Source organism: Typopeltis vanoorti, chromosome 15 (assembly GCF_054136105.1).
Source record: "Typopeltis vanoorti isolate ZY-2024b chromosome 15, IOZ_Tvanoo_1.0, whole genome shotgun sequence".
Lineage (NCBI taxonomy): Eukaryota > Metazoa > Arthropoda > Arachnida > Uropygi > Thelyphonidae > Typopeltis > Typopeltis vanoorti.
The window spans coordinates 26586462-26600967 of record NC_143563.1 but is presented as its reverse complement, the minus strand read 5'-3'; the positions used below and the strand labels follow the sequence as shown (position 1 = coordinate 26600967).

Below are 14506 nucleotides of genomic sequence, written 5' to 3'. Positions count from 1 at the left end.
TTTATCTCCTTTCAAATCATTCGTACCTGCCACAACAATCATTTCTTTCACCCTTTCCTTTTGCTCTCTAATAGACTCAGTTACATCCTTTATGGTCGCACCAGGTTGGTACGATTTTGTCAAATCCTCTACTAACACACCTCGTACTAACGAGTCTCCATACAGCACTCTATCCTTCATTTTATTCATGTTCACATTCATACGCCTATTTTTCCTGTCATACCTTTTATTATTGGTTGGTTCATTCCGTCGACTTTTGTTCATGCACTCTAGCTGCTGTTTTGCCCTTTCTATTGCACCATTCAACAACACGATCTCACTCAATGCATCTATCTCATCTTTTTTATTCTCTGAGAAACCATTAATACTATCATTCACACTTTCTACATTCACACTCTCATATTTCTCATGTACAACCTTGCCGTTTCTTGTCATATTGCTATTTTCTTCATTCTGAAGTTTGACAAAAATATCACACTCACGATCCGAAATACCCTTCAATTCCTCATTCTCCCTACATTTTTTACACACATTCAATCCTTTATTATCATCTATCCACACTCCAACCGCACTCCGCAAAGCGTACATTTCACAGCTAGTACACTGACTCATTTCTTTTATACTACCATTCTTTGATAAAGACGGCGAGCCATCATTACTGGCCGCCATTTTCCTTCGTACAGGTGCCATAATTATTGCAACGTGTTTTATCAAATAATAAGTTATAATACACCAAAAACACACAAATAGACGCACTAAAATACGCAAGGCAAACAAAGCTACGCAATATTAAGTAATTTTATCAAAGATAACTGAAAATAATACTTATCTTATAAGGAGCTTGCACGAACACTACACACTACGATATAACCTCGAACCCAACCATGAAACCGTATATTAAAAAAAATGCTATCACACATTTAGTACATTTCTACTCGCTGCTGCTCCTAAAAACATCACTTATTACACCCATATTGAAAGTAAAAAAAACCAATCATAATAATTATAATGAATATTGCATATCAGAAAGTGGTCATTTTTAATAGAAACAAGTGAAATTTTTCTGAGAAGACTAAAAGTTTAAAATAGTGGAAATAGTAATAATTATGTGAAGTAAGTATAACTCATTTTAGACTTTTTGTGATAGTTCTGAATTTGGGTGGAATGGGAAGATGCAGGAAACATCACCTATATATATATATTGCTAGTCTGAAATGAAAACAAATATTGCAATTGATTAAACATTAATTTTGTTAAGATTCAATGTAAATATTGAGCATTTAGTTTGGTGAATAACCAGTATAATTTATTTCATATACATTAATTTACAACTTAGGTTTCCTAAATGTTTATGAAACTTAAGTTTTGCATGAGAGTTTTTGTTTTAAGTTTAGCATTAAGTTTTTGCATAAGAAGCCTGAATGGCAAAGAAATGGAGCTGGCTGAGGAATTAGATAAGTACCAGATCGACATAATAGGGGTGACTGAAACAAAAAAGACCAAAACTGGTGAGATCTTTCTGAGCAATAAATACAAAATGTTATATTCAGGCAATGACAATCAAGGAAAAGAAGGAGTAGCCATAGTATTCAACACAAAATATGAGGCTGATCTTCTTGAATGGCAGTCAGTCTCAAGTAGAGTAATGTGGGCAAATATGAGAATGGGGAACTGGACAATGAGACTTATTTGTGCCTATGGTCCCACAGAAGGTTCTACTAAGGTAGAAGTGGAGGAATTTTTTGAGACTTTAGAAAAAGCAACTGACACAATGAAAAAGGAAAAGTTGGTCCTTGTTGGGGATCTAAATAGTAGAGTAGGAAATGATTGTGAGACATACAAAAATATTTTGGGAAAATTTGGAGAAAAGAGCAAAGCTAATAATAATGGCAAATATCTGTTGGATTTCTGCTCAGGACATGGACTGGTTATTACTAACACCATGTTCCAACATAAAAATGTGCACAAATTCACATGGAGAGAAGAGGCTAGGAATAAGAAAAGTCTCATTGACTATATTATTGTTGATAGTGATGTTTTCTCCCTGGTGCAGGACACCAGAGTGTACAGAGGATTTGAAATTGGAAGTGATCACTATTTAGTCTTGAGCAGGATAAAATTGAATTTCATATTGAAAAGAATAACATGTAAGAAAGTTTTAAAGCGAATAAAAGTTGATCAGCTCTCAGATGTGAACTGTAGACTAAAATACAGAAATATTATTGAAAAGAAAATGAAAGAGTTTGAGAACAGGAATCAAACCTTGGAGATTCAGTGGCAAACTCTGAAGGAAACATTGATTGATTCTGCCAGAGAGGCATGTGGTGAGGTTGTGTGCAAGGATAAAAAAATCAGAACTCCCTGGTGGACACAGGAAGTTAAAGAGGCAGTGAAGGAAAAGAGGAAAGCATATCAAAAGTTCCTGGCAAATAAGTCAGCTTTTACTCTTACAGAATACAGAGACAAATGTAAGAAAGCTAAACAGTGTGTAAAACTAGCTAAACAAAAATCATGGGAGGTCTTTGGCAAGAATATAGAAAATAAATATCAAGAAGGTGGCAAAATATTCTGGAGGTTGTTGAAGAAGCTTAGGAATGGAGGAAAGAGTGCTGTAAAAGGAATTAGAGATGATAAAGGTGAAATGAAAACTGGAGAAAAAGTTATCCTTGAAGTATGGAGTAATTACTTTGAAAAACTGCTAAATGAAACAAGCAGTGATGACAGCACAGTGATAAAAAACACTGACCAGGCATGCAGTCAGGAACACATATCCATACTTGAAGTAGAAAAAGCCATCAAAGGCTTGAAATGTGGAAAGGCAGCAGGAGTAGATGATATTCGACCAGAAATGCTGAAGTATGGTGGTATAAGAGTCTTACAGTGGCTGCGCTGCATAGTTCAGAAAGCCTGGACAGAGGGACGAATTCCCGATGATTGGAGTAGAGCTCTCATAGTACCCATATATAAAAAGGGAAATAAAACTGAATGTGAGAATTACAGAGGTATTTCCCTACTGAGTGTTCCTGGCAAGATCTATGCAAGTATACTTGAGAAACGGTTGAGAAGAATTGTGGAAGAAAAGCTTGGTGAAGAACAAGCTGGATTCAGGCCAAATAGAGGCTGTCAGGATCAGATCTTCACTTTACGACAAATAGTCGAGAAAGCTTGGGAATATAACAAAGATCTGTATTTAAGTTTTGTCGATTTGGAAAAGGCATATGACAAGGTGCCAAGAGAGAAGCTATTCAATACGCTGCAGTTATATGGTGTCAATGAGGCATTATATCAAGCAATACTTAGTCTTTATTTGAGTTGTGAGTCAGCAGTTAGAATTGAAGGAAGTACAGGAAGATGGTTTAATGTTAAATCTGGTGTGAGACAAGGATGTACATTATCCCCTCTGTTATTCATTATCTATATGGATCACATTATGAAGGAATGTGGTATTAAACCTGATATCAAAATTGGAGATGTTAATGTTAGCTCTTTGCTTTATGCGGATGATGTTATACTTCTAAATAAATCCGCTACAAGTCTGCAAGATTCTCTGACTAAATTGAATAGCTGTTGTAATAGATATGGTATGAAGGTCAGCAATAAAAAGACAAAGATAATGAAAATAGGCAGAATCATTGAAAATGTCAACTGTGTTGTGAATGGAGAACCTGTGGAACAAGTAAAACATTTCAGCTACTTAGGCACAATTTATACTGAAGATGGTAAACTAAATATAGAAATAGACAACAGAATCAGCAAAGCTGGTATCGTGGGAAGTCAATTGAATAAATTCATATGGAATAAGAAAGAAATTAGTCGGAACACTAAATTAGCTGTATACAAAACTGTGTTCAAAAGAAATTTTAACTTATGGATCTGAGAGCTGGGTCAGAAGTAAAACACTTGACCAAAGACTAGAGACCGCAGATATGAGAGTCCTGAGAAAGATTAGAGGCGTGAACAGATGGCATCAATGGCAATATCATATTAAAAATGAGGATATTAGGAAAGAACTTGACATTGTCAGCATCCAGGAATGCGTTAGCAGAGCTAATCTCAGATGGTATGGTCACTTAAATAGAATGGGAGAGGAAAGATTAGCAAAACAAGTGTTCTCTGCCAGGGTGGCAGGAAAACGACCCAGAGGAAGACCAAGATATAGGTGGGTTGATACGGTACAAAGTGCCTTAGACGATAGAAATATAAGATCTGATAATGTTGGAGTCTTGACAAGTAACAGACTGATTTGGAGAAAAATTGTAGATAGGAAGTTAGTAATGATGTAATTTTTTCATGTAGTACTGTCATATCCTGTACACCCCTTGAGGGTACATGGCAGGAATTTGATGATGATGATGATGATGAAGTTTTGCATGTTCTAATTTCTTACCTCATCATCATCATCATCAAATTCCTGCCATGTACCCTCAAGGGGTGTACAGGATATGATAGTACTACATGAAAAAAATTACATCATTATTAATTTCCTATCTACAATTTTCCTCCAAATCAGTCTGTTACTTGTCAAGACTCCAACATTATCAGATCTTATATTTCTATCGTCTAAAGCATTTTCTACCGCATCAATCTACCTATATCTTGGTCTTCCTCTGGGTCGTTTTGCTGCCAACCTGGCAGAGAACACTTGTTTTGCTAATCTTTCCTCGCCCATTCTGTTTAAGTGACCATACCACCTAAGATTAGCTCTGCTAACGCATTCCTGGATGCTGACAATGGCAAGTTCTTTCCTAATATCCTCGTTTTTAATATGATATTGCCATTGATGCCATCTGTTCATGCCTATAATCTTTCTCAGGACTCTCATATCTGTGGTCTCTAGTCTTTGGTCAAGTGTTTTACTTCTGACCCAGCTCTCAGATCCATAAGTTAAAACTGGTTTGAAAACTGTCTTGTACACAGCTAATTTAGTGTTCCGACTGATTTCTCTCTTATTCCATATGAATTTATTCAATTGACTTCCCACTATACCAGCTTTGTTGATTCTGTTGTCTATTTCTATATTTAATTTACCATCTTCACTAAAAATCGTGCCTAAATAGCTGAAATGTTTTACTTGTTCCACAGGTTCTCCATTCACAACACATTTGACATTTTCAATGATTCTGCCTATTTTCATTGTCTTTGTCTTTTTATTGCTGACCTTCATACCATATCTATTACAACAGCTATTCAATTTAGTCAGAGAATCTTGCAGACTTGTAGCGGATTTATTTAGAAGTATAACATCATCTGCATAAAGCAAAGAGCTGACATTAACATCTCCAATTTTGATATCATGTTTAATACCACTTTCCTTCATAATGTGATCCATATAGATAATGAATAACAGAGGGGATAATGTACTCCTTGTCTCACACCAGATTTAACATTAACCCATCTTCCTGTACTTCCTTCAATTCTAACTACTGACTTACAACTCAAATAAAGACTAAGTATTGCTTGATATAATGCCCCATTGACACCATATAACTGAAGCGTATTGAATAGCTTCTCTCTTGGCACCTTGTCATATGCCTTTTCCAGATCGACAAAACTTAAATACAGATCTTTGTTATATTCCCATGCTTTCTCGACTATTTGTCGTAAAGTGAAGATCTGATCCTGACAGCCTCTATTTGGCCTGAATCCAGCGTGTTCTTCACCAAGCTTTTCTTCCACAAGTCTTCTCAACCGTTTCTCAAGTATACTTTCATAGATCTTGCCAGGAACACTCAGTAGGGAAATACCTCTGTAATTCTCACATGCAGTTTTGTTTCCCTTTTTATATATGGTTACTATGAGAGCTCTACTCCAATCATCGGGAATTCGTCCCTCTGTCCAGGCTTTCTGAACTATGCAGTGCAGCTACTGTAAGACTCTTATACCACCATACTTCAGCATTTCTGGTCGAATATCATCTACTCCTGCTGCCTTTCCACATTTCAAGCCTTTGATGGCTTTTTCTACTTCAAGTATGGATATGTATTACTGACTGCATGCCTAGTCAGTGTTTTTTCCCACTGTGCTGTCATCACTGCTTGTTTCATTTAGCAGTTTTTCAAAGTATTTACTCCATACTTCAAGGATATCTTTTTCTCCCGTTTTCATGTCACCTTTATCATCTCTAATTCCTTTTACAGCACTCTTTCCTCCATTCTTAAGCTTCTTCAACAACCTCCAGAATATTTTGCCACCTTCTTGATATTTATTTTCTATATTCTTGCCAAAGTCCTCCCATGACTTTTGTTTAGCTAGTTTTACACAGTGTTTAGCATTCTTGCATTTGTCTCTATATTCTCTAAGAGCACAAGCTGACTTATTTGACAGGAACTTTTGGTATGCTTTCTTCTTTTCCTTCACTGCCTCTTTAACTTCCTGTGTCCACCAGGGAGTTCTGATTTTTTTATCCTTACAGATAACCTCACCACATGCCTCTCTGGCAGAATCAATCAATGTTTTCTTCAGAGTTTGCGACTGAATCTCCAAGGTTTGATTCCTGTTCTCAAACTCTTTCATTTTTTCTTCAATAATCTTTGTGTATTTTAGCCTACAGTTCACATCTGAGAGCTGCTCAACTTTTATTCACTTTAAAACTTTCTTACATGTTATTCTTTTCAATATGAAATTCAATTTTATCCTGCTCAAGACTAAATAGTGATCACTTCCAATTTCAAATCCTCTGTACACTCTGGTGTCCTGCACCAGGGAGAAAACGTAGTCAATAAGACTTTTCTTATTCCTAGCCTCTTCTCTCCATGTGAATTTGTGCACATTTTTATGTTGGAACATGGTGTTAGTAATAACCAGTCCATGTCCTGAGCAGAAATCCAACAGATATTTGCCATTATTATTAGCTTTGCTCTTTTCTCCAAATTTTCCCAAAATATTTTTGTATGTCTCACAATCATTTCCTACTCTGCTATTTCGATCCCCAACAAGGACCAACTTTTCATTTTTCATTGTGTCAGTTGCTTTTTCTAAAGCCTCAAAAAATTCCTCCACTTCTATCTTAGTAGAACCTTCTGTGGGACCATAGGCACAAATAAGTCTCATTGTCCAGTTCCCCATTCTCATATTTGCCCACATTACTCTACTTGAGACTGACTGCCATTCAAGAAGATTAGCCTCGTATTTTGTGTTGAATACTATGGCTACTACTTCTTTTCCTTGATTGTCATTGCCTGAATATAACATTTTGTATTTATTGCTCAGAAAGATCTCACCAGTTTTGGTCTTTTTTGTTTCAGTCACCCCTATTATGTCGATCTGGTACTTATCTAATTCCTCAGCTAGCTCCATTTCTTTGCCATTCAGGCTTCTTACGTTGATAGTACCAATCTTTAACTCTGGTGATGTTGAGTTGGGGTTTATTTTCAGATTTGTTCCAGTAGCTGACTTTTTGCTGTTCGCCCTGGTTCCCTGGCGAAAACAACGGGGGCCTTGTTTAACCGGGCGATGCCCCAGCCGGTATGAAATTTTGTCGTGTTGTACCATCATTCTATATTTTGGTTTAACCAATAAGAATACAATTTGGTCGGCTAAATCCCAAATTGCCAGCCCATCCTCGTCCGTTCAGTATCCAAGTAGATACCCAACAGGGTGCACCACGAGAAGGTGAGGATTGGACATTAGGTCAGAAGCCCTGGTCAGTTCCCCACATTCCTTTAAAGGCTATGTGGAAGTCTCCTCTCAGTTATACAGCTTTGACCCTTAAGCACCCGGATACAGTAATATCTTACCTGTATCCAGTAATGAATATTTCTCACTTATGACATACCATTTGGCAAATGGTATGTCATAAGTGACATAACAGTATGCAGTTTAAAGAAAACTTATGTTTTCTGTCTTATTTCTTTTTAAGAATACTTGGAATATTTTGGTCCGGATTTTGCACTGCACCCAGAGGTTGTAACTAGGCAAGAAAATGCTAACAGTAAACAGGTAACAGAAATTTACTTTCTTATATTTATCATTTAAATTATTCTATTTCATTGTAAAACTCTTCAAATAGATTTTTCTTGCTTTATTGTATTTGTATTTCTCATACATTTCTTGGTGTCATCTATCATTATCTAAGTGATGATGGAACTGTAATATGCTTTTTGACTTTCACCATATGATGACACATTTATCATTAACTATAAATTATCACTTATAACTTACATTACTATAATTAATAAGCGACACAAGTTCTTAATACTACTGTTAAGTGGAATAAGTGATTGGGAGTTATCAACACCTTTAACATACATTTTCAGCAAGTCTTAGATTAGCCCCGGTTCCAAAGGAATGGAAAGATAACAAAATTCCACTTCATAAAGGAGGTGATAAGACTAAGGTTTTGAATTATAGGCCAATCTGCTTGTCTGGAGTTGTGGTCAAGGTGTTGGAGAAGCTAGCGAGAACAAGGATTCAGAACTAGGTGGAAAGCAGTAGAATTCTCTTTAATGGACAGCATGTGTTTGCTAAAGGAAGATCATGTTTTAGTTGTTTGCTTACTTATTATAATAAGGCGACATACATTGGACAATACATTGGGGGGATACATATACAGAAGTATACACCCTCTGTCCCAAAAGAAACCGAACTTTTCGAAAATAGAAGAAACTAGTCGCACCACCTGTTGTATCTTTTTGTTGTCGAAAGCGGAAACCTTCATTAGTGTTGTGTCAACTGTTTGACATTTGTTTCATTAGAAGCTGAGTTATAGTGCCAAGAGGAACAGTGTGTTTTGACGAACGTTCGGAAAATGAGTTTCAAATAGAGAGCTGCGATTGACTTTTGTGTTAAACTTGGTCATTTTAATTTTGGTCATTTTACCGAAGTGTATCAAATGCTTCAAAAAGCATACGGTGATGAATGCTTATCCTGTACTCAAGTTTACAAGTGGTTTAAGCAATTTCACAGTGGTCGTGAGATGCTTGAGGACGACGAAAAGCTGGGCCGTCCAAAAACTGGACTGAGCGAAGTTAACATCCAAAAAGTGCGTGATTTCATCAAAGAAAACCCGAAATTGTCCATGAGATTGATTGAAGATGAATTGGAGATTCCAAAATCAACTGTGCACAACATTTTGAACAAGAGTTTGTGCCTTTGTAAATTGAATTCGCAATTTGTTCCCCACAAGTTGACCAATGACCAAAAAATGCATCGAATTGAACACTGCAAAGACCTCATTAAAACTGCTTGTAAGAACTCGATCTTCCTTGAAACGATCGTTACTGGTGACAAAACGTGGTGTTTTGAGCATGAGTCTGAAACAAAGTGCCAGAGTGCTGAGTGGAGATCACCAGAAAAAAAGGGCATCCGAAAAAAAGTCGCTTGGAGAAGGTCAAAAGTAAAGACAATGCTGATTTGTTTCTATGATTCCAAGGGCATTATCTACAAAGAATTCATTCTGCCTGGCCAAACGGTCAATGATGAGTTTTATCTCGAAGTTTTGAAGTGATTGATAGCGAGAATTCATTGCATATGGCATGAATATTGTAACGCAGGCAGCTGTGTTAGATCTTGAATGAAAAGATTTCCTTAAAGAAATATTTGTTCAAGATTCAACAAGTTTGGCTAAACAATAACGAAAATGCTTGTACATAGGTAAAGATACTAATTGTTTAAAGAATCATATGCTAGTACAATTATTGTAATATTACTTAAAGGTAAACGATGTCATTTGTTTGTAAGAAATTATAATGGAAGAAGTATTCTTTATAAGATATATGTTGGGGCATAGTAACAGAAGTTCAAAGTCCACTAACGAAAACTTCGGGTGAATTGTGTAGCCTATGGTAAATTGTTTACGTGTGGAATGGCACGCACTCGATGTTTTCCAGGAAGACGTGGCACGTGCATGGAGTTCTCCAGGAAGACGCGAATAGAATATACGACATGTGGTCAAAAGAGGGTGCCGAGCAGAGGTATGGTAGTGAAGAGGGCGCCAAAGGTAGAAGGTATAAAAGGGGTTTGCTCCCCTTTTCGAGGACTTTTAGCCGTCTTGAGGTCTTTAGTCTGCTTTGGATTTTCTTGTGGAGTCGGAGTGAGTTCGAGTTCGGGATCTTATCGATAGCATGTAGCTATTCGCTGCCATTGGTCCGCGATGTCGTACAGAAGGAATCGACGAGGAGAGAATCGGTAGCCTCTCGAGTAAGCTTGAAGGAACTGGGCACTATATACGTCCACGTAGGTCGATCCGAGCCATGCTGTTTCTAGTCGACGATAGGAAGGGAAGGCAGAACAATGAAGTCCAAGTCTAGCCTGTGAGTCAATCATCTAGGAGAAAATTAAACATTCTGTGATATAGAAGAAAGGAGATGTTATGTTTTAGAACTCTATACTTGTAGGAAGAAGGACTATAGTAAATATTAGATAGCATTGTCTTAAATCTAAAGGCTATTTCTCAAGTATTTATATGAATGAATTGCAGTTTGAATTGTTTTGAGTAATGATCTATAAAGTTACCGATGTGATTGTTTTGAGAGTATGTGTAGACTAGTAAGGATATTTAGAAGATGCTAACAAAATTTAGTGCTGTGAAATTAACCCATGATAGGATATGTTGTGTGAATTACAGTTGCTATGTTTAACTTTATAACTTAGGATACCTCTAATCCGATTGAGTATATTCTTGTAAATGTATAATCTTATGAATTTAATAAATGTATCTTGAATATCTTAACCTGTTTTGTGCCTTGAATTGAATCCAATGCACCACTTGCTAATATCTGAATCTGAGTGGGAAAGAATTATACAACAGAGACCATGACTGCAAACTAAAGTAATTTAAGAGAGATAGATAAAATTGAGATAAAGAGTAATTAATAGATTGATTTGCTTAGTATATTTTCTGAAGGTTACTCCTTGGTTATGAGGAATTTCTAACCTAGGGATCTGGCTGGCACAGCTTGATCAAATAAATATTGCCAGAACCTGATTAGGAGGTGACTTCAGACCGTTATTGCTGAGGATCGGACTCTATTCAGAAGTCTACCCTTTGTTAATTATTTAATATACTTAATCATTCTAAGAAACGGCCAATTGTGTGGATAGATTTTACTGTAGATGAGAGAGTAGGATGTTCTGATATTTGTGCGTGTATAGACCATAGAAATATATAGTTAAAGTGATAACACTACACAGTGATAATATAAGACAAGTGATATAAGTAGGAGAACACAATAAAGTATAAAATAAACAATTGTCTCGACATAACAGCTGGTCACTTTTGCATGTGATCCAGCTGGTCACTGGATCACTGGCTATATTCACCTGATTTAGCACCCTGTGACTTCTTTCTCTTCCCCCAACTTCATTTGCAGATGAAAGGAAAGCGATATGACACCATTGAAAACATTCAAATGGCAGTAATCACGACCCTCAACAGTATCCCAAAAACCGATATAAAAAACTCATTTAACGAATTAATTGACCATGCCAAACGCTGTATCGAAGCTGAGGGAGAGTATATTGATTGAAATAAATGATTTGAATAATTATAATTGGCCTGTGTTTGATTTTCTATCAAAAGTTTGGTTTCTTTTTGGACAGAGGGTGTATTTAGATTTTGCAAAAGCTTTTGATAGATTACCACATGACAAACTAGTAGTTAAATTGGAACAGATGAGGTTGGATACTAGATTAGTGTGTTGGATTGGAGATTGGCTTCTGAAAGATATCAACAGGTTGTGCATGGGGGGAGAGTGATATCTCAGAAGAGGAAAGTCAATAGTGGCATTCCCCAGGGATCTATTTTGGGGCCATTGTTGTTTAATTTGTCCTACTGAAATTGTCTAACTTGATGTCAACAAGTCTCATGGCCTCGTTGACATCAAGTTTACTCAATTCAACATATACCTCCTTCTTACTCATCATCAGTGGTTCCTCTCCCATTCCCACTATTCTCAAGCTCTGCATCATTGACTGTCTGTGTTATTGTCAATAGTGATATCTTCATGCTTGTTCAGGACACAGAGGGTATACTGGGGATTTGAAATGAGAAGTGATCACCATTTATTTCAGTAAGATAAAAATGAATGATAAAAATATGTACAAAATTTTTAAAAGGAATCAACGTTGAACAACTCTAAGAGTTGGACTGTAGGCTGAAATATATAGAAATATTATTGGATAAAAAATAAAAGTTCAGAAACAAGAATCAAACCTAGGAGATTAATTAGCCGAAAATATTGATTGATTCAGACAATGAGGCAAGAACAGAAGTTGTTTGTTAAGGATCGGATTTTCTTATCCTTCCAGTCAAATTTCTGTGGTAAAGTCAGCATGTTAGAGGTGGTTTTGGAAAAGAAGAAAGCAAATCAAAGTTTCCTAGAAAAATATATGAAGGCTAAATTATGTATAAAAGTAACTAAACAAAAAGAAGACTTGGATAAGAACATAGAAGATAAACATCATGAAAATGGCAAAATGCTTTGGCAGCTATTTAAAAAAAACTTAGAAATGCAGGAAAGAGTACTGTTGGAATTATAAGTGATAAAAGTAACTTGAAACTGAAATTAGATATTCTGAATGCCTGAATTAATTATTTTATTATTATTATTGCTTAGATAGTGTTTTGACTCCATGGAGTCAAAACACTCATCATGGGGAAACCCAAACTACCTATTATTCACACAATACCTATCATACATCCCCTTAAACTTATTCAGTGTTGGGGTGCTCACAACCATCTCTGTCAATCCATTCCACTCATTCACCACTCTCCAAGTAAAGAACCAGGTCTGTACACCCTTACTGAACACACTCTTAGACAACTTTCCAGTGTGGCCCCTTCTTCTCTCCCTACTCCTCATGTATTGAAAATTTTCCTTTCTGTCAATCTTATAGAATCCTTTTAGTAACTTAAAGTTTCCATCATATCCCCCCTTTTCTCCACCTGTCAGCTAAATTCCGGCCCACACATCTTCAATCTGTCCTCATAGGGAACATACCACAGACCTGTCACCAGCTTGGTCACTCGTCTCTGAATCCCCTCCACCACCTCCCGATCCTCAAGAAACACAGGTGACCAAATCTGTGCACAGCAGTGAACATGTGGTTGAATCATGGCCTTATAAAGAGGGATAATAACCTTCCTGCCTTTAGTCAATGTATTCTTCAACATCCAAGTAATCCTCTGAGCTATAGCTATTGTTCTAACTCTTGCAATATGTCCTCTGAATTTCATCTATCTACCATCGCTCCCAGATCCTTAGCTTCATCAATTTCTTGTAATCTAGTGCCATCAGTATGATACAGAGTATGTAATCTTTTCATCCTGAAGTGCATTACCTTACAGTTTGCAACGTTAAATGAACAACCATTGTCCTTTGCCCACAGTGCCAGTTTATTTAAAATCATCCTGCAGAATATCTACATCACCTTTGTCAACTATTGTGTTCCACAGTTTTGCATCGTCAGCAAACAGCTGAATATTCCCCAAATCTTCTGCTATATCATTAATGTACAAATAGTACATTAACCAAGCTGAGGAATTTTGATATTTGATATTTTGATAAAACCTGATATTTTTGATATTCAAAAATTTGATATTTGATAGAAACTTATTCATTAAGTTTTTCAGTGTCTACATTTACCTCTATATTATTTTTTCTTCTTTTATTTCCACAGTGTAAAATGAGTAATGTCAAATTCTGAAGCACTTTTGAACAGGATGCTTCAGTGTAATCTTGATATCATATTTGATGGTCGACTGTCCATCATTATTACTGTATTAAAGCTGACATTATTTTTGCAGAGTTAATAAACATCTGAAAAAATTGCACTTTTATAAAATAAGTAAAAATTCTGTATTGCATTTTTTATTTCTCATAGTGAGTATTCAGAACCTTTTTTAGTTATAACTAATTTTTTGGAAGAAATCAGCTGGCAGACATGCTAACATCTCATGATTCTAAACCCTAACTTGTATTATTCTTTGAAATGGTGTACATTCCTGCAGTCAGTTTTTCTAATTTGTAAGATAAGAAACCCAGGTCTATGAGAGAGAAAAACCTTCCTTGCTTGTGCCAAAGATTAACTCATTTGGAAACCAGCTGAAAAAAAAAAAAAAAAAAAAAGCTTTGAAAAAGTTCCTCCAGTCAGCAACTAGAATCAAACCTTTAACAATATTTCTTTTTGTGGTCTAGTATTATGAAACCAGATGTGTTGTTCCCAGATGGTTTTTTTTTTTTTTTTTTTTTTTTTTTTTTTTTAACATCAATACCATGTATGGAATTTAGGTGAAATTGGGAAAGAAGAAATTTGTTGATCTTTTTATGAGGATTTAGAGATTATAATTGTTAGGAAACAACATAAGATGTAGATGAAATAAATGAGGAGGAAGAACAGCAGATTTGTGTGTTTGCAGTTGTACTGAAAAAGATGTTAGGCGGTGGCTGCTGCACCTGTCTTAACAGGCTCAACAGATAGTAAAGGAATGATGGTTGGTAGTCCTCTATCAGCCAAATTACTGACCTCTGGACAGCATCAAGAATTTTAGGGTGCACCCCCCCTTCCC

General features: G+C 36.1%; 1 protein-coding gene across 1 annotated transcript in view; it reads left to right on the top strand.

Moving 5' to 3' along the window:
• Positions 1 to 14506, top strand: part of HDAC3 (histone deacetylase 3) — a 134910-nt gene that overhangs the window by 104642 nt on the left and 15762 nt on the right. Inside the window, exon 12 of the mRNA XM_090405260.1 lies at positions 7859 to 7938. Within this exon, the coding sequence (XP_090261386.1) occupies positions 7859 to 7938 (80 nt within the window). The remainder of the gene's footprint in view (positions 1 to 7858; positions 7939 to 14506) is intronic.